The sequence below is a fragment of the Carassius carassius genome, chromosome 18, assembly GCF_963082965.1.
Source record: "Carassius carassius chromosome 18, fCarCar2.1, whole genome shotgun sequence".
In the NCBI taxonomy this organism is placed as follows: domain Eukaryota; kingdom Metazoa; phylum Chordata; class Actinopteri; order Cypriniformes; family Cyprinidae; genus Carassius; species Carassius carassius.
The window spans coordinates 10,775,543-10,801,804 of record NC_081772.1 but is presented as its reverse complement, the minus strand read 5'-3'; the positions used below and the strand labels follow the sequence as shown (position 1 = coordinate 10,801,804).

Below are 26,262 nucleotides of genomic sequence, written 5' to 3'. Positions count from 1 at the left end.
CAACTCTTTCAACAACCGCCCTTCCTGTCGCAAGGGACACAATGTGTCTGTCTGCGAGTGTTTGTGTGCTAAGTACTAAAGCAAGAAGCAAGACAGGACATCTGTCCATATTAACACTGATCCGATCTGACACCTGTAAACGCATATGTGTGTGTGCGTGCGTGTCTACACTGTCTGGGTCTCAAAGGCACTGCAGCCTTTTCAACGGGTCAGGGAGGAAAACAAAACTGCTGACAAAATGTTAAAATGACTAATTGAAGAACTCATGGTACCTACGGAGAAGAGCGATGGAGGGAGAACAGGTGAATTGACAATTTAAAATGGCTTTGATTGAAAAGATTGCTTAGTTACAAATAAAACATAACCAGGCTACAGGAACAATGACAGATGTGACATATATGATATATTGCAAATCAGATCTCAGGACTCCGTGAGATTGCATTTCATTTCAAATGTGTGTGCGTGGCACTCACAGTTCAATGGCTTTGTTCCACATGATGGTATATCCTGAGAGGGTAAAGGACTCCACATTTACAAGGTGGATGTTTCCTCTTTCCGTGCCGATGTACAGCCATTTACTTTGGAAGGGCAGATGACAGAACGTTATCCTACAAAAGAGGAATGAAGAGAAAGTAAATTTGTTATTATTTGAAATATTTCAAATTCACAATAGAACTGCTCCCATATTCAAAACCACTTCACCCACAAAGGCCTCATAGGTCTGCATTGAAAACGTTATATGATTTCTCAACTTAATCGAATTTATAAGATTAATTCAAAACAACATATATTTTATTCTATTCTCCATTGTCATATTTGGTTTAAATATTTGGATCAACAGTGAATCTTGATCCAGCAGCCTGTATTATAAGGATTCTCATTCATCATACTTTAAATGGTTTCGCTGCTCAAAATTCATTGCAAGACATAGTATATTGCTGCAAAACGAATATTTGAGCAACCTCATATAAATGCACAATGGATTAGACACATTGGAACTCATGCCCTTGAAGGATTCTTTGGAGCATCAAACCATTTCAGTTCCATAAAATAGTGGGAAGGTAATGTGAAGAAGAAAGATAGACTCTGCAGTCATGCATGGACTTAACTGAAATGGGAATGTTGGAGGCTCTGTATTAAAGGGGTAATTCACAGCTGGCAAGATGGGGTTTTAATAAAAGTCTATGCAGTAGAAACTGCATTTACAGAGAAAATGGTTGTGGTGAAAAAAGGTAGGAAAACTCAATCGGACTTTCTATGAGCAGGGACAAATAAACAAGGTTATCTGTGTGCCGGTAACAGAAAAATCATACACATTGTTCATTTACTTTAATACAACACCACACTGCTTGAAAATCAGTTAATCTTAAGGGTGCTACGATCAGGATTTTTGGAGCTGATCATCGATTGTTGATCACAGGTAGCAGTATCTCTCGATACGGTCACAGATACTGATATTATACTTTTGATCATGTAGAATTATTAACAATGATGCTCCAATCAGGATTTTTACAGACATATACAAACTACAATGATATAGAAGAACTTAATAATTTGTTAGATAAACATATTTTGAAGTTTATTATTATTGTGGTAACAGATCCTCTGAATAATTTTTAGGGTGATGTGAGGCGGCCTTATGTGTGTGTGCTTTGAGTGTTCATGAGTGTGAGTGCTGAATGGTTTAAACACTGGCAAGACTTAAAAAGAAATGCAAATGATAAACTTTAGTGAATATGCAGCATTGCCTCGATAACGCAAGTGACAATTCCTGTGTCAACTGTGCAGCTTGCTCATAGTGTAGAAGCAAAGTGGTGATTTTGAAAGGTAAAGAGAGAGAGTGAGCGGGGATTCACTCACACTGTTTGTGAAATTACATTTCACAGAAAGTTTTCAAATTACTTTAAGTTATTTAATAAAGAAATATGAATTGTACCTCACCTTCAACATTATAATTATTTTACCCATGCCGGACAGAGATTGCCAATCAAAATTCCTAATGTGATTATTGGCCAATGGTGATCCTTAGCTAATCAATCAGAGCACTCCTAGATTATTTTATGATAGTCTTGTTTAACGATTTTTCTGAGACCCCCTGTGATCTCAAGTGCCTCTTTCAGAGTTTCAAAAGAGAAATCAAAAGTTTGCCCATATTTGCCAAGATATCAAAGTCTGCAAAGTTTGTGATTTCAATAAAACCTTTTGCCCCATTTAGTTCAAGTACAGTTTACCTGAGATTTAGTCAAATTTTATAGACTGTCAACAATTGATTTCCTTATAAGGAGACACATCTGAGACTGCTCATAACATTTCTGACTCCCTCAAGTCTCCATAACTATGAAAGAGCAACCTCTGAGAAATAGCATTTTCCTGTGGGAACTATGGATAAGTTGCACCAAAAAAAAAAAGCGCATGTAAAATGAAGAACATTCAGGATATTGAAAGTAACATGCTCCATCAATGAACCACACAATTTTCTTCCAAGCATGTAATTTACGTCATGCCTATGTATAAAAATGCTTAGTTTAACTTGAGCTGCAGTACTGCAAGCTCAAATCAAATAGACTTTTTCTGTACGCCCTAGAGGGATAAAAGTGCAGGAAGCTCAGCTACTGGAGTCGAAGACATTAAGGCTTCTATTTAACACTAAAACTGAAATATTACTCAGTCTAAGGTCTATCTTTATTATTAGTTTTCCAAAACTCACAGGCATCTTGGTGGACCATATGGTATGATTTTATGAACAAAAGGCTTGTTTGTTTTGGTGTTGTGCAAACGGCTTGCCTCTCACCCCTTTTACACTCCTTTTTCCCTGCAACACGAGTGCACACATACACCTGCCTCCAACACTTCACACCAGCACCTTGCAGCATCATGAATATATTCATGAGTGGAGTGTTGAGAGAAAAACCATGCATCAAACACAACACACTTCTTTCCTGTCTATCAGACAGATGTGCATGGAGAAGACATTGAAAAACGACACAAGTTGAACTGCTGACTGCTCTCTTTTTTCCTCTCCCTTGAGAAAGGGAAAACAAAAAGAAAAAAAACGTAAGCGAAAACATAAGAGGCTTTTAAAGAAAACACACATGTATTGGTATTCAAAATGTAATAATGAAAAACTCCAAGAGCATGAAAAAAACAGCTTTCAGATGGCACTCATACCTCAAACTATTAATTTTAACTATTATATATATTAATTTTATATATTAATATATATTAATATTTATGTCTACATTATGTCATCTCGGGTAAGTGAACATTTTGTCAAAATTACTATCCATTTCTTTACTTGCAAAAGGTTTAAGTGGAAAAAAATACTTATTTAGGCTTTTTCTGGCACATTTTCTATACTTAGCTAATGATCCTTCCTTAATTCATTCATTAATTAGCACAAGAAAAAATGTATCACATCTATCACTTGACTTGGAGTGTGTGTCATGTAACACACAGAATTTAAAATGACATCTGCACATCTACTCCAGAATAACTAGCCAAGATTTGTGTACCACAACAAAACACATATAGTTGTATATTTTTCTATCATGTCTGGGGCACTAAATTTACTTGTATTGTTTTTATACTGAGCTAATGATATTTTGTATTCTCTAAAAATCAGTTTTTTTTTTCATTTTATTAAGAAATCATTCAGTATGATTCATATTAAGACATTTTCCTTAATGGGACTGATTGCTGCTCCCTGCTTCTTATTGTATGTAGTTTTTACTATAATGACTCTTTGGTCCCACTAATGTCGGCAAAACCTGAGCCACACATTTTCTCCCACACTTTTCTCCCACCTTTTTTCTTTTTGTTTAGAAGAACCAGACACACCCCCATTCACAAACATCAACAGCCCACCACGTGTGAGAGTGAGGTGTGCATATGTGTTCAGATGGCTTTTCTGTGATGGTGTGATAATGAGATAAATGAGTGTATTAGCATGACAGACGGATGCCCTGCACTCCTGACATTTGGCTTGCTCTTTACTGAGCCTTCGTCCTGCAGGGACACACACGCACGCACGCACGCACGCACGCACGCACGCACGCACGCACGCACGCACGCACGCACGCACACACACACGCACACACACACACACACACACACACACACACACACACACACACACAAACAAACAAACAAACAAACACAAAAAATCCATTCAGGAACAGCCTTATAAACCCACAAGCCTCCCTGATCATTTGTTATGTTACAGCACCAGAACAGCATCATTTCATCTGCCTAAACATTGTCTTTCAGTGGCATCATATGGGAAAATTCATTTTACAGCTCCGATAGATTGAGACACCGGGCTGCACAATTGACCAGCTGCACATGTACAACATAGAGGAAAAGAATCTTCCAGTAAATGTTTGTAAGAACAAACGTGCAGTGTTTGCATCAGTTGAATTTTTGCTTTTCTTATGCGTCAGAATAGCTCAAGTGCAGCAAAAACATTTTAAGTCAACACAGTAAAATATCTTTTTCCTACAAAATTTCCTACAAGCATTTTCAGGGAGGGAGCTGTTTTAAAGTCCATACCAGAAAAGAGCATTTTTTAACAGGCTGTTCCTCTCTCAACCCTCTCTAGTTGTTGTAACATCTTCGACAGCTTCCTGTCAGGACATCAGCTTGCATAGCCATGGTGTCCTGACAGCAGGTCGAACTATGTTCCACCCAAAAATATACTTTCCAAAAAAGAAGCACCTTTCAGCATCACAGCCCACATTCTTTCGTGGGCTGATTCTTGTTCCTGAAAGGGCGATAGTTTGTTTTTATGTTTATGTATCTGGCTTTCAGAATCTACTTTCGCTCAGAAATGCATTGCCTTATGCAAGTAAAATGCGCTCTTAACGCCAATTCATGTTAATCAACACCGAGAGGTTTTATTTGCACTCAGGGGCACAGCCGCCCCAGTGCAGCCTCAGGGGTGAGGCAGGTCACAAAGGGAAACACTTTCTAAATGTCAGGCACACTGACACATCAGTCCTATACCTATAACCTCAGCCTGTATCAGCACATATACACGTACAGAGACCCGCACACACACACACACACAGAAACACAGAAACACAGAGTTATGTGGTAAAAACTTGTTTGACCCTGAAAGCTGCTGTTGGCGTGTTGTCACTCTCATCAACAGAAGCAGTGCAGATTATAAGTGAAGGGCGGCCTCATGTCTTATCAGAGTCGACAGCTGTCCAAACCGAATCAGAAGGTTACCTTCCTGCACTGATCTATAGCTATGAGTGTGATTAAAGGTCTCACACATCCTTCAATTGTTGCCACAGAGCTACAGTGCTGATTGTAGTTTCCTTAGTATGAACGTCACTGTTGAGGATACAGTTTCAAATTCACAACTTTGTATGATTTTAAAGGGGGCATATAATAGAAAACTGGATGAAAACTGGACACACTGATGTGCAATGAAGATTCACTCTAACTTTAATGACTCACAACTCGCCTTCTAGTCAACTAAGCTTCACAAAAATACTTTAAGATATGAAGAAATCGGCCTGTTTTTAATAGTGTATAAGCAAGCATAATCCAATAAGCTTTGTCATATTTGATGGTCATTTAAAGCAATAGTTGACCCAAAAACAAAAAATTGGAACTTAAAAATTAACACTTTAATTCAATTTAAAAACAAACAAATAATTAAACTCCTTCTAAATAGTAAAATAAGACTTCTTTCTGCTTTAATTCTTTTCCCACTACTATTTGCAAACATGATTAAACATGTTGACTAGCCTCCCTGAGCGACCAACAGAGAAATTACTGTTGTGTTCTGGGCTGCACCTGGGTACCAACAGTGAGAGAGTAAGTGAAAGTCAACTGGAATAATAAGGGAGTGAAAGAAAGAAACGGGTATCAGATCCAATACCAGCTCTGCCACACAAACACGGTAATGTATCGCTAACACTGATCAGCAGTCTACATGCACACACACACACACACACACACACACACACACACACACACACACACACTCAGAGCAAGTGTAGATTAAGTGACCATGGCTGACCTCTCCTTGCTGAACTTGAGTGAGTGCAGCACAGCTGGTCTCTTCTGTCGCAGGTTCCACAGGTGAATACTGTCATCAGACAAAGCACTAACCAGCGCCCCCTATGAGAGAGAATGAAAAAAGATACTAAAGTCTAATGACGTACCTTGTATCTTACATTATCAACAAGCAACCAGCATTTTTTTTTTACATTTTAGTATATATATATATACACACACAACCATTCAAAAGTTTGGGGTCAGTTAGTATGTGTGACAATCAAGGCATTTACAGTATAATGTTACAAAAATACTATTTTCATACGAAGTATCCTGGAAAAAAAAAACACCAATTAAAAAAACTTCAAATTATATTTGCATTGCTTAACAAATAATGCAGCTTATAAGGGTAATCTGCCAAACACAGTAATATTACCCACCTCACATTCATGCAACTGGATTTTAATGAAAACATAATAAACTTAATCCCTCTGAAACATTATTCACTGATGTTTCGGTTTGACCGTTTTACAAAAAAAAAAAAAAAAAAAATGAACAAACAAGAAATTCTGTGTGTGTATGTGTGTGTGTACTGTATATATGGTTTATGAGGACACAAATGGGTATAATGACATGGGTACGTACTACAACGAAAACATTGACACTTCCTGTGTCCCCGTAAAACAAAAGGCTTACAAAAAACATACAAAACTGTGTTTTATGAAATTTTAAAATTGCCAGTAGTTTTCTGTAAGGGTTTAAGTGGTTTAGGTGTGGGGTTGGTGTAAGGCAACAGAAATGGCAAAAAACAAAACAAAAAAAGTGCTCTTTATGACAACATTTTTATTTGAAATTTTAAAGAAATGTTATCAGACCTAGAATATAACAAAAATTAGCATTTTTCTTCAAACCTACACCCAGTAAATCCAGTATATCCAGAGAAACTGAGTTTTCAAGTGGTTTTATACTGTTGATTATCATTCAGAGGCGCTGCCTCTCTTACCTGCTTGGAAAAAAACACCCCTGACACATACCATAGACCGGTAGAGATAACCTATTCTTTCTGCAACATTTCTGAGCTGGAAGATTCGAGATACAGTGGTGGGAGGTGAATGTATGTGTGTGAGAGAGAAAGAGAGAACTGAGTGGAAAAATAAATCGAAAGAGAGACAGTGTGGGTGGGACAGACAGAGGGGATGGAGGAAGGATGCTACAACAAAATATCTCCTTTCCATCTAGGCACTGGAATATTCAGACCAAATACACACAGAGGCTGCCTTTCCTCTGGTTATAGAGGCTGAATATAAAACAGACAAGAGTCTGTGTTTTGTCCCAGGTGTGTGTGTATGTGTGTGTGTGTGTGTGTGTCTGTCTGTCTGTACAGGCTCTGCTTGGTCTGATGAGCCACAAACAAACACATACACACTGAGACTGAAAATACATACACACAAACACAGACTAATGAATGTGTGAAGGAATTTTCAAAGCTTATGAAGCCCAGCCATCTCTCACTTAAAAGAGGACTATCATACAGCAAAAACAGTATTTTTAATCACAAAACATTCTTAGACTGTCTACATACTGTACATTAATACATACATCTGTACATTATATTTACAAAATCATTCTAAAAAAGTGATTTTATAGTAAATTTACAGTTACATCAATTTTATCAGAAGATAATAAGATCAAAGTGAGTAAATAATTTAATTCACTAATTATTTATTTATTTATTTATTTTTACAAATAGCTCAAATAAATAAAACAAATGAATGGCAGTTTTATATGTGTGTTTTAATGTTTAGCAAAATTACATTTTGGAATTTCCCAAACTGATTTTTGAGGTTGAATGACAATCAATCATTTAGTTCTATTATTATTTCACATGATGCTACTAATAGATCATGGTGCTACTAACGCAGAGGTCTTGGTTTGATTCCAAGGGAACACAAATATAGGAAAATAAAGCACATTTTGAATGCACTTTCAAGTGGATAAAAGCATCTGCCATCCAAGTGGTCTTAAAATAGAAGTACAAAACATAGCATGTTCATTTCAGAAATAACTTGCTGATTGAAAAGTCTGTTTAGAATGACCAACTCATTTCAGGATGTAATTTATTTATTTACTTATTGTAGTTTGCCTTGTTTCATCAAAATATTTTCTCTTTAATGTTTTTTTAAGGAATAAACCTCACTAAATATATTTAAAAGTATACAAAATAATCAATATATTCCTTATTTCCTAACATATAATAGAAATATGTTGATTAAAATTAAATACACACAGATAATTGTTGCAACCAACCAAAGATCATCATTCAAAACAAGTCAAGATGCACTTCAAATTAATTCAAGAAGAAAAGTCTCCATAAACAGCCAAATATTCCTGTGAACGCTGAGTGAACTAATCATTTTGACTCTAAGTAGCACAATCTACAAGGCAGCTTAGTGTAAGAGATCCCTGTGGTCTTGACTGTGGGCAACACTCTGGGGAGAAAATGGTAATATCAGCTTCCTCTGTAGGATCCCTCCAGGCCCACTCTGGAGGACAAGAGGGTTTGTGGCAGGAAAGGCTCTGGGTTAAGGGATCATCTGAGCCTCTTGAGGCTTCATCCTGGATTATTTAAACTGCCTCTTGGAGCTCAATGGGAATAGGCTCTTAGCATAAGGTTGAGCAGAACCCAGAAAAAGAAAAAAGAAAAAAAACATGAAACACTCACTTCATTTATGAGAAACTGTAGCTGAATGACGGCTGCTCCGCTCTCGTGCTGACAGTAATACTCCACACCGGGTCGGCCAAATCTGAAAGGGTTCTGAGTCAAGGAGAGAATCAGGAAATCAAGCCTAACAAGATCGTGGCACTTTTGGGTCAAAGTCTGATCATGCCACTTATTGTTTTAGCATTTTATTATATATATATATAATATATATATATATTTTTTTTTATTTATTAAAGCCACTGTTCCAGTAAATGCATGTCAGTCATTGTTCACCCTCTGTAGACATACAAGTTAATTACCTCTGCCAATCTCTTTGGCACGGCTGCTAGCAATGAAGTCTGTCAGTCACTGTCAAATCTGCTCAATAAAAGCTGGTAATAAAACACAACAGCCCACTTTACAAACATTATTGTTGTTTTGACAACATTTTCCAATGTCATAGTCTCTCCCCGTCTGGAGAGTCTGATAACACTGTTAGAAAGTCAAAGGTCACGACTTACTAGAACCCAAATGAAATGTACTGATACTAATGCTTCAATCTCACTGGCAGCTAAATATGGAAATATATATTGAAAAAAGTATGATATTACATATTTATATAAATAAGGTATATAATAATAATAACAATAATAAAAATATACAGCCTAATTATATATGTTATCATGTCTTTTTTTCTTTTTTGCATCATTTGTTTGTGAATTCTAATTCATTGTTAATTAGAAATAAATTGGCTGACATCATAAACATGTTGACAAGAGGGCACAGCAGTAGAGAGAGCGTGGAGGGAATGCCATGAAGAGGAAGAAACTGCTGGCTCTAGGCCTACATGCAATAAAGACCAGTGGACTGCTCATGGCTATAAAGAAAACACCCATTAAATCTTTTCACAAACAGCAATGAGCAGCCTAAGGTGTTGCCATCCATTACTAGACAGTAGCCATGCATTTAATGTATTAATAATTGCTCTGTTACAAAAAGTAGTGAGCTGCCTACTAAGGCAGCATTTTAAGGCATGATAGACACACAAAGCTGCTCGATAAGACTATACCTCCTTCTAAAATATCTTGCTTTGACCAAATTCAAAAGCCTTGACATACTGGTATCTTAATAACACTTTACAATAAGTACTTTAGTTAACGAACTAAGAATAAACAATACTTCTACAGCATTTTTTTTAATTTTAGCTAATGTTAATTTCTAAATTTACTAATGCATTATTAAAATCAAAAGTTATGCTTGTTAACATTAGTTAAAGGCAGGGTAGGTAATACATGTATAAACAACTTTCTTCCAAATTTGTTTAAACTTTCTATATATATCAATGCATAATTAAAATGTAAGTACTCTGATAAAAAGAGTATAAAAATCGAGTGACTCTAGACCTTTTAATCTGTATTAAACACAGCTCATTATTTCCATTTCGGGACGAAACATAGGATTGGCTTAGGCGACTGTCACTCTCTCGCAACCATGGCAACCACCCTTTTGCCACACATGACCTGCCCACTTCATGTTTGATTTGAGGAAACAGCACGTTTGATTCAACAGGCACGGATCCTAGGAATACCAAAACAATGGCAGAGAAACAGCAAGCAAAATTCACAGTACCAGCCTATGCAGTTAGTGAAGGCAAACCAGGCAAAAAAATGAAGACAGTAACAGTACAAGAAAAGGCAATGAACAAAAAGTCTTTTGATAAACAAAGAAATAAAACGCGAGTTAAAATCGGCGTGGCTTTGAACTGGCGAGAACTGAGGGAACTCAAGGGGCTGAAAAGTGACTCCTTGATGGCTTTATTTCTGCTGGACAGGTAAATCTTTCTATTTGTATTTTGATCATACATATTTTTTTCATGAAGCATGTGTCATTAGCACACGTAGCTGCGTAATATAGCTAACATAACATTACTTAGCGAGCCATAGTAGAGGCTTTGGAAGGAGCCCAGAAGGGAGGGGGTGGAGTGAATGGAAATAATGAGCTGTCTTTAAAACAGTCGTGAGAGGTCTACAGTCACTCGATTTTTATACTTTCTTTTTCAGAGTACTTACATTTTAATTATGTATTGATATATAAATAAAGTTTAAACAAATTTGGAAAAAAAGTTTTTTATACATTTTTTTACCTACCCTGCCTTTAATGCACTGTGAATTAACATGAACGAATAATGAACGACTGTATTTTCATTAACAAAGATGAATAAATACTGTAATAAATGTACTGTTTATTGTTTGTTCATGTTAGTTAATACATTAAAGGGTTAGTTCGCCCAATTTGCAAAATTATGTCATTAATAACTTACACTCATGTTGTTCCAAACCCGTAAGACCTCCGTTTATTTTTGGAACACAGTTTAAGATATTTTAGATTTAGTCCGAGAGCTCTCAGTCCCTCCATTGAAGCTGTGTGTACGGTATACTGTCCATGTCCAGAAAGGTAAGAAAAACATCATCAAAGTAGTCCATGTGACATCAGAGGGTCAGTTAGAATTTTTTGAAGCATCGAAAATACATTTTGGTGCAAAAATAGCAAAAACTACGACTTTATTCAGCATTGTCTTCTCTTCTGTGTCTATTGTAAGACAGTTCAAAACAAAGCAGTTTGTCATATCCGGTTCACGACTGAATCATTAGATGTAACCGGATCTTTTTGAATCAGTTCACCATATCGAACTGAATCGTTTTAAACGGTTCGCGTCTCCAATATGCATTAATTCACAAATGACTTAAGCTGTTAACTTTTTTAATGTGGCTGACACTTCCTCTGAGTTAAAACAAACCAATATCCCGGAGTAATTCATGTACTCAAACAGTACACTGACTTAACTGCTGTGAAGAGAGAGATGAACACCGAGCCGAGCCAGATAATGACTCGTTCATGAGGCAAGAACCGTTTCTGTCAGACGTGTCCAATTCGAGAACCAAGGAGCGCATGTGTGATTCAGCGTGAAGCAAACCGACACACAGAGCGTCTGAACTGAACTGATTCTTTTGGTGATTGATTCTGAACTGATTCTATGCTAATGTTATGAGCCCAGGTAAACTGAAGGCTTGCAATCATCGCCAATGACGCCATTACGTTGAGCGCAAAAGAACCGGTGAACCGTTTTCTTCAACCGGTTTATTGAATCGAACTGTCAGAAAGAACTACTGGTGATCTGAAAACTGATGCAACCGGTTCTTGACTCGTGAACGAGTCATTATCTGGCTCGGCTCGGTGTTCATCTTCAGTTCTCTCTTCACAGCAGTTCAGTCAGTGTACTGTTTGAGTACATGATTTACTCCGGGATATTGGTTTGTTTTAACTCAGAGGAAGTGTCAGCCACATTAAAAAAGTTAACAGCTTAAGTCATTTGTGAATTAATGCGTATTGGAGACGCGAACCGTTTCAAACGATTCAGTTCGATTTGGTGAACTTGTTCAAAAAGATCTGGTTACATTGAATGATTCGTTCGCGAACCGGATATGACAAACTGCTTTGTTTTGAACTGTCTTACAACAGACACGGAAGAGAAGACAATGCTGAATAAAGTCGTAGTTTTTGCTATTTTTGGACCAAAATGTATTTCGATGCTTCACATGGACTACTTTGAAGATGATTTTCTTACCTTTCTGGACATGGACAGTATACTGTTCACACAGTTTCAGTGGAGGGACTGAGAGCTCTCGGACTAAATCTAAAATATCTTAAACTGTGTTCCGAAGATAAATGGAGGTCTTACTGGTTTGGAACGACATGAGGGTGAGTTATTAATGACATAATTTTCATTTTTGGGTGAACTATCCCTTTAACATTAACTAATGGAACCTTATTGTGAAGTGTTACCGGTATCTTTTATAATGCCTAGAAAACATAAATAAATAAAACATGGCAGCTGAGGTTAGAGAAACATTGATAAGAAACTTATATATCACTCAATACTGAAAACTATTGATAAAAACAGTTCAGGGTAATTAAAAATGTATCTCTTTGTATTTATCTAACCAACATGCAAACCTCAAAATCCAAAAGTCAATTGTGAAGCGAGCCTCATATTTCATTTCTGTAAGAATGCTATCTTAGAAGACAGCTTACAAGGTTTTGTTTGGCTATATCAAAGACATTAAGTCAGCCAACAAAAAGTAGGCTAAAGGAGGGACAGAGAAAAAAGCAGGTAGAAAAAGAAAGCTGCCTACAGGGTCAAGTGACGATGATTCTGCTCTGACATCAGGAATGTCCAGTCATGCTTTACTCTAAGAAAGACAAGGCAACACACAAACACATGAATATGCACACAGAGAGCTAACACGTTACAGTGAGCTTCAGTGATACTACCAACTGCGTGTGAAACACAAGCATACTCTCTCTTTCTTACCCATGCTCCTGGGAATGATTAATTTGTCTTATACGCATTCTAAATAAATAAACTCCAGAGGCACATTTGATTTATTGGGGACCCAAACAATTAAAGTTGCAAGCACTGTGGCTGTCGCTGCAACAAACTGCCTTCACCTTGAGCATGCTTCAGTGCTCATACGCTCTCAAACAAGCCACTCTGCAGATACACTTGACACGCAGTGTGCTCTATTAAAACATCCTATACTCAGCACAACTGTAATCAGCTAACATGCAACCGGGGATGATTCATTTTAATACACTTACTAATGTTTCGCTGCTTTTCCAGAGCTGCCCTGTCTTGAGAAAATTTGCATACTGGGACATTTTCTTCTCCAGAGCATTGACTTCCTTCCATGTGATATTTCTACAGCTCTTATGTGTTAAATCAAGCATGATGGCTTACGCTTTACAGCCATGATTTTAACATAACATTTCAACATTGCTGGAAAAGATTCACACTATGTGTGATTGACTGACTAAGAGCCCAACACAACTGTAAATCAAACATTCTTTATGTCTGTGCAAAAGTCAAACAGACAAAAAAAATGTCAGACAGACAAAGAATGATAGATAGAATGGCAGACAGAAGGATAGATAGAAGATAGATAAAGACACAGATAGCATTTTTGTTAATGTGATCATCTCATGAAGAAACATTTAAACAGTACGAAGTATACAGGAGGACTCACAAATGAAAGAAAGTGCTGTGTGCATCATTAAAAGCCTCTCTCCCTGTAGGTGGGTGTGATTGATTCCTGGAGATTGGCCAGAGAGTATTAATGACCCTGTACTTCAAGCTAAATTTAGGTCTAGCGTTCACCACTCACAGAGAATGATGTAGACCCTCTAACACACACACACACACACACACACACACACACACACACACACACACACACACAAATACAAGAGCTAAGAAACTGCAAAGGCAAGAGAACAGCAAAGAGAGGGGCAGTGGAAATGAAAAGTTAGTAGATTCTCCTGTAACCGGCCAAAAGAAAAAAATGTATAGTGCAAAACAGAAGCAGGACGACTTTCATATGAGCATTCCAAAATTTGAAAATGAAACCTTCTTATTTGTTTGCCAATGAGATATATAAGCTGAATAAGTTAAGTAAAGACGTGCCTATATATTTTGTTCAACATATCATATTAACCACCAATTACAAAGATAATACCTCAATTAAAATCTCACAACTATGTTATATACTGTAGCTTTAGGACTTTGCTAGGATACTGATGCAGCTTAAAGTGTTTTATCTTCCTCATATGAGTCTGTAAAATGTCTTCTCACTGCATCTATCGTGAATGAAATAGGATATTGATACCCATGGGGAGCAACAAAAGACACTCTAAACATCAAATCAATCAACATTTAAAGATTCGGTGAGACTGCTTATGATGCTGTGTCTGATACCTTATGAGAAATCTCAAATTCACACAAGTCATTATGGCTGTTAAATAAATGTTTTGATACAAGGTGTCCTATTAAATCGAAAGGCGACATGAGGGAAGAATTTGTTAGTGACTGCAATGCATTAGTCCAGTACACTTCAGTCAGGTTTTCCTAAGAAAAAAAGCATATAGCTCATTTGCACTTAATGTAGAGGATACTGAGGATGTGTTTATATTTTACACCCCCCAAATGTCATTCACTGTTCAGGATATATGTCAGTACACTGAAGCTGATAAAAGGAGTCCACTATTTTAAAAGGTATCTTAAAATGATAAAAAATAGCCATTGGTAATACTGATAATTTTATCATGTATCTCTAGGTTTCTGATTGAAGAATCTCAACTAGGTTGACAGTATCAAACTTTAAAAGATACATTCTATATAGGTATAGTTATATTAAAAAAATCTTTAAGTTGTTAGCTATAATACAGCTACTAAATGGGTTATATATAAAGTACATTTTTAAAGCTAAAAATATTTTATAATAAATCCAAATATATATGGGTTTTTGAATGAACAAACATTTTCAACTCTAGAGATATTAATTTAAGAGAATGTGGACACTCAACAGTAAAGCTGCCTACACAAGCAATGTGGCATTAAAAAAAAGAAAACACCATTACTTTTGGAAAAAGTAGCTGGTTACTAGAAAAACTACTACCATGCTACTAAAAATGCAGTGTTGCTTCCTTTGGTAAGTTTCTCCCCAACACTGAAATGAGCAGACAGACAAAACCTCATGCTTTTTGGCAGGACAATCAACTCTAACTTTCAACAAAGTCATGGCACAGTGCACTCACAATAAAGATGGGTAATAGTTAGCTTTTAATTTAACTAATTAAATGGAGAGCCAACTCCCATCGAGGGACTTTATGCTCTATGCTTTTTCCCCTGGGTTTCTATCTACTGCTACAGCAAAATCAACTGCTCTTTCGCTAAATTATCTGTCCAAGGACACCATAGCACACTCACAGTCAAGAATTCCAACACTGGAGCAATTCCCAGGGCATAGTGCTGATAAGCCAGCCATTAAACAGATAGAAAAGAAGGAGGGGGGTGGGGGAAGAAGAGAAGGTGAGTACGAAAGACAGACGGAGAGACAAATGGTGAGATGGAAAAGATAGATGGAAACAGTGATGGAGGGAGGGGGTAAAAGAGGGAGAGGGAGAAACAGGGTAGGGAATGAAGAACCGATAACAGAAGATATAGAAACAGGTATAAGAACAGAATGTCCTTAAGTGTTGGAAGGAAAAAACATCATGTTCCGGCCGCTAAGGATTTTAAGCGAGTTTCGAATTTGCCTCTGTTTTTCAAATTTGGCATAGAAAACATGATTAGCCACTCTTATATTAGTAATAATGACTTATGAATAAGTTGAAGTGTTGTCTGTGGGCAGCAGGAAATGTTAATCCAACCAGCTCCATCAGTTGGTGAAGACAGGAAATTAAAACAAAGTATGAACGTGAATTACAAAAAAAACATACAAGCATTGAAACGTGAAAGAGTAAGACAGAGAAAGAGAGAAAAAAAGTCATGTCACTTTTGAGTGCTTACAAATTGTTGCTGACCCCGCTCAACGAGCCTAAGGGTGAATCAAAAGCCAGAACATTAGCAAGCTTGTGCACTGACCCATAATACCTTAGCCTCTTCCAGATTCTAGAGAATTCCATCAAGGACAAAGCCTCTGTGTGAAGCCAGCAGCACTACTCAGCTCTTCCCTCTGCCCATGAGTCAGCATGCTGCCTGGACAAGAAACATCCTTCAACACAATCTAAGAAATGCCAACTTGCTGCACTATCTGTTCTTTCTTTTATCCTTTTCTTCTCTCTCTAAATTACTAATGATCCTTTATTCCTTTTGGTTTATATTAAAGGGATAGTCCATTCAAAAATTTAAATTCTATCATTTTTTACTCACCTTAATATTTTACCTGTATGACTTACCTTCTTGTGTGGAACAAAAAAGGAAATGCTTAGCATAATGTCCATGCTGCACTGTTCCATATAATGAAAGTGAATGAGGATCATTCTATTAAGCTACAAAAAGCACAAAAAACATCACTAAATTACTTTTATGCACTACATTCCAAATCTTAGACATATATTTGAGGAACAGACTGAAACTAAACATATGATTCACTAAAAATCTAGCTTGACAGCTGTGATCACCATTCACTTTCATTGTATAGACAAGAAACAGATTTCATATTGTGTTATAAATACCCTTTTTGTGTTACTTAAAAAAAGTTTAGAACATTTATGGGTTTATGGATTGAACTCTTTATTTAAGCTGTAAAAAAAATAAAAATAAAAATAAATAAATAAAAAAGTACAATCTAAATAAAATAACCCAACCAGCTGTACTGCTATAAACAGTCTGTCAATAACCTGCTGCTTATTGGTTAAATTGCGATAAACATACACCACTTTTTTATGCATTTTTATAATCTTCTCCAGCTGTGATCACTTCAACTGCACCCCATTTGCAACAAAATAAACCAGAAAGAAAAAAAACATTTCTGCCTCTGGAAAAGAACAGTTAGGCACAGCCAAAGGCTGCATGAATCCAACAACCCTCCCCTGAGATGTACTACGTCTCGCCTGCAGCAGACATGGGTTAAATGTGTATTTCAAGGACATGACTGTATTGCTCCCAGATATGAGATGTGTCCCATGGGACAGGAATACTTCCACTGTTAAACGGAAGATTTTAACACCAAAGACCTCCAAAAAACACACGCTCAGACACATTGCCACCTGATGATACCTACGCACACCACTTATTTGGCATTTCCGCTAACGCAAATTACAGTTAGTAACAGTCTCCAGATTGTCTTGACCTTTACTGCACTTGTCTTCCTGCCATATTGCATTAGACAAAGTGTCTGCATCAAAGCATACGTGGGGTGGAACATACGGACACTGCTGTGTATAATATTATTACCATCTCCATAAGTCCTCACCAACGGACCTCTAACACTTGATATGCACACCACATGAAGGACTCATGGAGACAGATGAGATGAGTATAGGGAAGTGATAAAGGAGTAACACTATGCAGTTTATATGTAGCAGACAAAGACCTATAGGGAAGAAGACAGTTTTGAGCCCAATCTAACTAGCACATCTTTCAAAACTTTCACTTGCCATTTCACTTCTGAATTTCTTCAATCTACCTCATCTACAGTGGGTACAGAAAAGAATATCCCCCTTTTCAATAATCAGATTTTGTTGCTTTGCAGCCTGAAATGAAGACAGACACAGTTTTTATTTTATCCAGCTGTATTTACTCATCACCCCCTTGTGTCAGTATTTTGTTGAACCACCTTTTGCTTTAATTACTGCCTTAAAGGTCCTATGACATGAAAATTTCACTTTCTGAGGTTTTTTAACATTAATATGAGTTCCCCTAGCCTGTATATGGTCCCCAAGTTTCTAGAAATTTTAATCGGTGTAAATCGAGATTTTTCTATCTTTCTCTGCCTTTGAGAAAATGGAAGCTCAAACGGGCTGATCTTGAATCTCCTCCTTGTGACGTTGTAAGGAGAAATGTTACCACCCCTTTCTCTGCTTTGCCCACCCAAATATTTACATATAATTCAGTCACAATGTCAGCACAGGCGTTACAAACAGACTTTTATGATATGGAGTCGACAGCACCGCCACAAACAGTGAGTAACAGTGTTCATTAATGCCTGATCAGTGATTTCTGATGTGTAGCTAATTATTCAAGTTCACACAGACTTTCTTTCTAAATCGTTTAATACTGTTTATGCATCAGTGAATCAAGCCAGTGACTAAATGATCAACTTCATGTTGTTTCTCTTAGTAGCATGAAACAAATCTGTTATTTTAAATTGTGATTTAACTACAGAGAGCGAGCAAAGAACTCTCGCTTTATTTTTTCGGAGATGTCACACATCGCGAGTATATCTGCACTCTTGCCTAAACTGCCGTTACAATGAATGACACTGTTATGCTGCACAACGGAGCTCGTACTGTATTCATGTGGTGTATTCATGTGTTTGCTGTTAGTTGTGGTGAAAGCATTTTGTGAGAGAAAACGTGTTGCAATAATGACGAGATCACTGCATTCACGTGATAAACAGACTCTGTCTACTCAGCTCATCACTGCAGCCTTTCATGGGATGGGAAAAGATCGAAAAAAAGATATAATCAAAACTTCCGCGATTCGTTAATCTCGACAGCTGTAATAGTAAAATATATATATATATATATATATATATATATATATATATATATATATATATATATATTTGAGAGGGGTTCCACATGTAATACGCATTTCGAATGCAAAGATGTCAGCCAATCACAACAGTTGTCGTTTACTCGGAGTCTCACAACAGACACGCCCCTTCAAACAGAGCATTCAAGCCAGAGGGCTAATATCAGGATATAAAAATGTTTTTTATTTCTACATTTTAAATGTAAAAATCATACTAACAATATAAGTACACCTAAGGAAACATTAAAAAGCATTTAAAGAAAAGGAAATAATCCATGTCAAGGGACCTTTAAGTCTGTTGGCATATGTCTATTCAAGTCATTCCACTGATTTTCAGTGGGGTTTAACTCTGAACTCTGATTAGGCCATGCAAGGACATTCATTTTTTTCTCCTTCAACCACTATGTGGTCAGTTTTGCTGTATGCTTTGGGTCATTGTCATTTTGGAAGGTAAACCTTCTTACTATTGACAACTTTCTGGAAGGGGCAGCAGATTTTCCTCAAGAATTTGACGGTATTTTGCCCCATCATTTAGAGCTGCTGTAGCCCTGTTGGTCACCTGTCTGACCAGTTTCCTCTTGGCTCTTTATAATCCTCCTGGATTTAGGACCTTGGTAAATTTAAAACCCTGGCTACGGCCCTGACTGCAGCTGCTGTTCGCAGCTCTGTTTCACATAGAAACTGCATATGCACATTTGCAAACTAACCTGAAAAATACATTTTTAACCAAATTTGAGCACATATTCATGATATTCTAGAATATATTTCTATAATTATATTATAGAAGTTATTTCTGGTTCAAAGTTTGTCCTGCAGTTTTTGAGATTTCATTTTTTCCCCCATTTAAAACAGGAGTTGGTCTTGAATGCCCGAAATAGATGTCCAGAAGCACTGCAAATATGACCGTCAAGTGAACCGACTTTAAGTATCTACACTGTCAGGACTCTGAACACAAAGGATTTTTTTTTCTGCTGTAATAATTTTACTGGCTCACAAAAGAATGAGCACCACTTTTTTATTTGCTAGAAATATTAATACATTTAATACTAATAAAAGTTTTGTTCACTGAAGATGCTTGGAAAAGAAAATCTAAAATGTAACTCAATAAATTAGAATATATAGCATTAATGTAATATAGCTTGTTCTGAAAAACGATGGCAAACTATACCAAACATTACTGATGATTTGTGGCTTTAAACACATTCATACTGATGCTTCCAAGATTATCACTATCATCTTTGCAACTTTTACAAAAGAACATCTGTTAGACAATAATAAAAAATATGGGAAATTTGCAACATTAATGTAGAATATATCACAGAAAACCAAATGTCTATGCTTTCAAGGCATAAGAATGGATATACAACACCAATGAAAATAAAATAATTCAGCAATGGTCCGAAGGGGCAAGTGATTATTCCACCAACTGTTCGGACACATTCTCACACTGGCCCCGAGCCAGCAGGCCATCCTTATTGTTGAGCCCTGATTGTACATGTTGAATCCAGAACAGTCATACTGTCTGAATGCTGTCCCCATCTGACTGACTGGATCCAGTTTTGCCATCAATGAAGACCTTCCAATCTCCCATTCTGATATCCCAGTCTGTGTGGATGTGAGCATTATGTAAATGCTGTTGTGTACGATGTCATAAGAGCCCTGAGCTAAAGCTGACAGGCTAGAGAATGAGAGAAGAAGAGAGATATGGGTGCACAACCCCCACCAGCCTCCTCTGATTCTAATTCTCTTCCCTTTTTTCTCTTATCATCTCTCTCTTCATAGCATGCTGTCACTTCCCCCTGCTATACATTCAATCTGTTCTCTTGAATACATGTGTAGCATGTCCCCTGTTAATGTGATGACCTTCGTCCTCAATGCATGTCCTCCAAGAATATCAGCTTTATGACTCAGACATCTGAGTCACACACACACACATACCGTCACTGTTCTCCAGAGCAATGTGTCTGCCGGCTTTAAAAGCACCGCCACACCCCTTCAGTGCTCTGCCTTCCCAAAGATCTTCCAGGCTTTGTTCACAAACCTCAGCCTGACAGTTTTCTGGCGATACAAAACACAGCTGTTTACTATACCTACAGGAATCAGAAGGAATCTAAAATCTTTTTAATGATTCGGGAATGCATCTACCTCTGTTTATATCACAAAAAAATCCCATCCAATAAACAGTGGCACAATGAACAAGACTTGCACAGACATAGGGTGCAGTCCAAATGTCTGAGACCAAAAGCTGTGATTCAAGATCTAATTTAAACCTGGAAATAAACTTGTTTATCCAGGATTAAAAAGAAGAAGAAGAAAAAAGAAACATCATAAAATAACCTGATTAAGAAACACTAAAAATGATGTATTTCTAGGTCACTAATCAAATAAGCAAAACTGTGACATTTCTGAACTCCTTTGTACTCAAAATCTTTTATTGAAGCTTAAATCTCAAATTATGTTAAATAGCATGATCATCAGGTTTTACTCAAAGACCAAATACTTCTTTTTAAATAGAAAAATGCAAAACAGAAGCATTTTCAGTTGTAGTCCCAGATATTTGAACACTTCATTGTTTTTAATCACTTTGACATTATGTAAATATGTTTGAGTTACAATATTCTCTTGTAAAGTAAACTGACATGGTATCCTTCACAAACAGTAAGACAGAGTTCTGCTCACGCTGATTTTACAATGTTTATAAAAGCAGTATTTACTTGCAGAGCTTTCACACTCACCTGCACCATTAACTCTTTAATAAGGGTGAGATGAGCTTTTGTACAAACACACACACAAATACTCATTGAGCACAGTATGTAACTTTGGGAAGTGCATTAAAAATGTATGGTTCTGCAGCAACTGTGTAATCAAAGGCCAGCATAGACTAACGTGCCTGTGCATGGGTGAAAGTACTTCGGATAGGGACTATGAGGAAAGTGAGTTCAAATATTTAAGATAGATAGATAGATAGATAGATAGATAGATAGATAGATAGATAGATAGATAGATAGATAGATAGATAGATAGATAGATAGATAGATAGATAGATAGATAGATAGATAGATAGATAGATAGATAGATAGATAGACAGACAGACAGACAGACAGACAGACAGACAGACAGACAGACAGACAGACAGACAGACAGACAGACAGACAGACAGACAGATAGATGGATCTTTGTTAAACAACTATTCAGTTGGGCTGGTCCATGTTTATGTGTGTCTGTTTGTGTGGGTGTTTGCCCTGTCATAGGAGGCCGCTGTTCACCAAACATGGCCAAAGAAGCAGCATGTGGGAGGTTGCAGAAACCCTGTTTAAACTGTGACACACACACACACATACACACGATGCCACCCACATCACACTTTCTATCACAAGTGACAAGATTCTGAATACTGAAATAACTGCCCTTCTGTCTCGATTCAATCCTTTCGCTCTTTCCCATCTTCCATCTCTATCCTCCATGTATATTTGACATAACAGCCAAATCGGCATTCCGAACTAATCAGACGTAAACACACAAACATCCCTGTGGCCATGAATGTCCCAAATCACACAGGTTCTTCACGAGTCTGTTTGTATGTTCACATTTGAGCAAGATATGCCAGCCGTGTGCCTCAATGAGCATTAAAAAAACAGTGACTCATCATACCACACATTACACGTGTACCTCTCTCTGTCTCTCTATAGGGTTTCTGTATGATGTCATCCATGTTACATGTTAAAGTGTGTGATATTGTGGTCCCACTTTATATTAAGTGTCCCTAGTACCTGTGTACTTACACAGTAGCTAAATGTATATGAAGTTTGTACCCACAGTGTAAGTGCATATTGGTACATAGTATATACAGCTGTAATATTTCTGTAACTACACACATGTAACAACCATAAGGATGGTTTGTATAAGTACAAATGTGTAACAGTACATATATAACTACACTTTGTAACAACAATATGTATAAGAATAAATGGAACCATTTGATCCAGGGGGTGGAGATAGGTAGGTTTAGGGGTGAAGTGGGATCCAGGAGATGGAGATGGGTAGGTTTAGGGATATGTAAAGTGGTAGGAGTTGGATCTCGATTGTACTTACACATTTGTACTTACACATACTATTCAGTGGGTTGTTACTTATGTGTGGTTACGCAGACAATAGAGCTGTAGATACTATGTACAAATGTGTAATTACACTGTGGTTACATACTATGTAAACATATAGTTACTATGTACTGTAAGTACACAGATATTAGGGACACTTAATATAAAGTGGGACCTTGCGGAGTGAAAAACACATTAGGGCTGCAACAAACGATTATTTTGATAGTCGATTAATCTAATGATTATTAGAACAATTAATCAACTAATCGTCGATTATTTCACTGATTAATCAATAGAATTTGATTGATTATTGAGCTCTTGCAATTAGTTAAAATACTGTTATACATAACAAATAAATAAAAGATAGTCTAATCACTTCAGCTTTGGGAAATAATATTATGTAAATACAATTATTTTATACAAATAAACATATTTGACACACAAAATGAGATGACAGAGAAACCTTATTTACCATTTAATTACTATATGAAAATTAAGTGAAGGACACATCATTCTGCCTAACATGTCCTTTCGTAAGTATATATAATATGGATAAGAAACAAAATAAAGGCAAGTGATTAGATGTTTTATTTTTGGATAAACAATTTTATTCACAATTTACACTACCAGTCAAACATTTTTGAACAGTATCTTCTGCTCATCAAGTCTGCATGTATTTGATCCAAAGTACAGCAAAAACAGTAACACTTTGAAAGATTTTTTACTATTTAAAATAACAGTTTTTTGTTTTGTTTTGTTTTGTTTTTTAATATATTTTAAAATGTAATTTATTCCTGTGATTTCAAGGATGAATTTTTAGCATCATTACTCCAGTCACATGATCCTTCAGAAATCATTCTAATATACTGATTTGCTGCTCCACAAATGTATTATTATTATTATTAATATTATTATTATTATATTAAAAACAGTTGATTATAATTTTTTCAGGTTTCTCTGATGAAAAGAAAGTTCAGAAAATCAGCATTTATCATTTATCTGATTATAAATGTCTTTGTCAATTTAAAGCATACTTGCTAAATAGATGTATTAATTTCTACAAAAATCCCCCCACCACAATAAAAATAAATAAATAAATAAATAAATAAAATTATATTGACTGTAATGTTACAAAAGCTTTTTATTTCCGATAAATTCTGATCTCTGATATTTTCTATTCATCAAAGAATCCTGAAAAAAAATATACTCAACTGTTTTAAATATTGATAATAATAATAATAATAATAATAATAATAATAAATGATTCTTGAGCAGCAAATCAGCATATTAGAATGATTTCTGAAGGATCATGTGACACTGAAGACTGGAGAAAATTCAGCTTTGATCACAAGAATAAATTACATTTTAAAATATATTCAAATAGAAAAACTTTTCGTCTGGTAATCTCTTAAAATACCTTACTGGGTTATGATAATGAAAACAATCCTGAGCTAGATTAAGCTTTGATCTCTGCAAACCAAACTATCACTTTAATAAAATATTTAATAATAATGTTTAATACCGTAAAGCCACTTGATCTAAGGTATTGCATAAAATACTATAGACGTGACGTGAATGCTTTACTGAGCTCGTGCAAACATCCACATGGGTGTAATAACATGCATTTTTAACTGCTGCTTTCACACTGCTGTGATTTTGTTGTTGTTGTTTTTTTCGTTATTGAGAGGAAAGTGCGCTCATATATTTTCATATTCAAACGCCATTTGGTTCGGCTCGGTGCGTTTCTCTGAAGCAGGGCTGAGCGAGAGCTGTATTTCTTCTTCTCTTGAATTGCATCGAGGAGGGCTGAATTACAGTCTTGCGCTACAGTGTCACACTGGTCAAACCACATTATTGCAGGCTCTTAATTAGGTTAGTAATTAAGTCAAACGACTACTTGACAACAAAAATATTTGTTGACAATTTTTTATTGGCAACTATGCACATTTTAGTAATGTTTTACAAGGACACAGCTGCATGTCACTGAGGCTTGTGTCCCAGTAAATTGGATTAAGTAACACCCCTGGGTCCAATAAGGGATATCATATCATGCAAAGGGATAAAATCTTGCACAATAAAAAGGTAACCAACCACACAGAAGGGCATTCCCATATATTGCTGCCCCTTAAAAGCAATGAATCATTCACCAGGTCCAACTTTCATGAAACAAATATTATTAAGCAAATAAAAAAATTGGCATAATAAACACCCTAAGTTGTCATATGTTCCTATAAAAAATAAATCTGTAAACCAACATTAACATACACCTCTGACATTCACAATGAATCACTGTGAAAGAAAAAAGATTAGACATATGGAGCAGAGCAACTATGATATGAGCGACGAATCCCAAGAAGCAAGGATATGATTGTTGAGGAAGCTAGATGACTGGGATCATACTGAAAATGACTTGCTTTGATAGTTTAGAGATTTCCATAAATACTGACACATATTCAAGGAATAAGGTCATGAACTTCAAGTCATCTTTATGCACTCACTTTCCATTTTCAGAAATCACTGCTGAACAAACTCCGGATTACGTTTTTTTCCTCTCCATCTGTGTTTTCATATCCTAACTTATAATTCCTGAGGCAAAAGGGAGTCAAACACAGTTAGTGTGATTAAAGATTAAGTATATTTAGCTGTTCCAAAAGCCCAATGACGCTGACTGTGGTCTTCCTTTTGCTGAGTAATGGAATGAAAAGCTAAGCCCAAGCGAACGAGAGAGAGAAATAACAGAAATTATAAAACAACAAGTGGGAGAAACAGGAAGAGAAAGAGAGCATGAAAGAGAAGTATATTTCTGTTGTTAGAGCTTGATGTGAGTGGTTCTTAGCCCACAGGAATGCGTGAATGCACAAAGAGAGAAAAATACAGAGTGGTTTGACCCGCACACCCACACTACCTCCCTGTCAAGGTCACACCTGCTACCACTCACTCCACTACAGTGTGTATTCGGCTTAAACCCATTCTTGCCACGAGGTCCAATCAGGGGCTTGGATGGTAGCACAAGTTTAATGATCAAAGTCCATCTCATGGGTTTTAAGTGCATTGAATCCCATGACTGCTGATGGGGTTACCAGGATCATAGTCCAGCTGCTAAACCAACAGCAGGACAATTAGCCCTCGTTTTCTCAGAGTTGGGCTTGTTCTGGCAACTGGCCAATGCTAACCTGTCAGCATAACACTAAATGACATGTACCTTACCCAAAAATGGATGGTAAAAAAGGACAGTTGTTTCCAGAAATTCATTGCAAAAGAAATTGTAATTTTGATCCCAGTACCAAAATAATTTAAAATAAACACACACACACACACACACATATACAGTATATATATATATATATATATATATATAT

General features: G+C 36.5%; 1 protein-coding gene across 2 annotated transcripts in view; it reads right to left on the bottom strand.

Annotated features, from left to right (window-relative positions):
- LOC132092356 (syntaxin-binding protein 5-like) overlaps nucleotides 1-26,262 on the bottom strand; it is an 81,931-nt gene that overhangs the window by 38,366 nt on the left and 17,303 nt on the right. For both annotated transcript variants that reach the window (XM_059498546.1, XM_059498547.1), the window contains exons 3-5: nucleotides 8,732-8,813; nucleotides 6,032-6,132; nucleotides 474-608 (exon numbers count right to left, since the gene is read on the bottom strand). In XM_059498546.1, coding sequence (XP_059354529.1) covers nucleotides 474-608; nucleotides 6,032-6,132; nucleotides 8,732-8,813 — 318 coding nt within the window. The remainder of the gene's footprint in view (nucleotides 1-473; nucleotides 609-6,031; nucleotides 6,133-8,731; nucleotides 8,814-26,262) is intronic.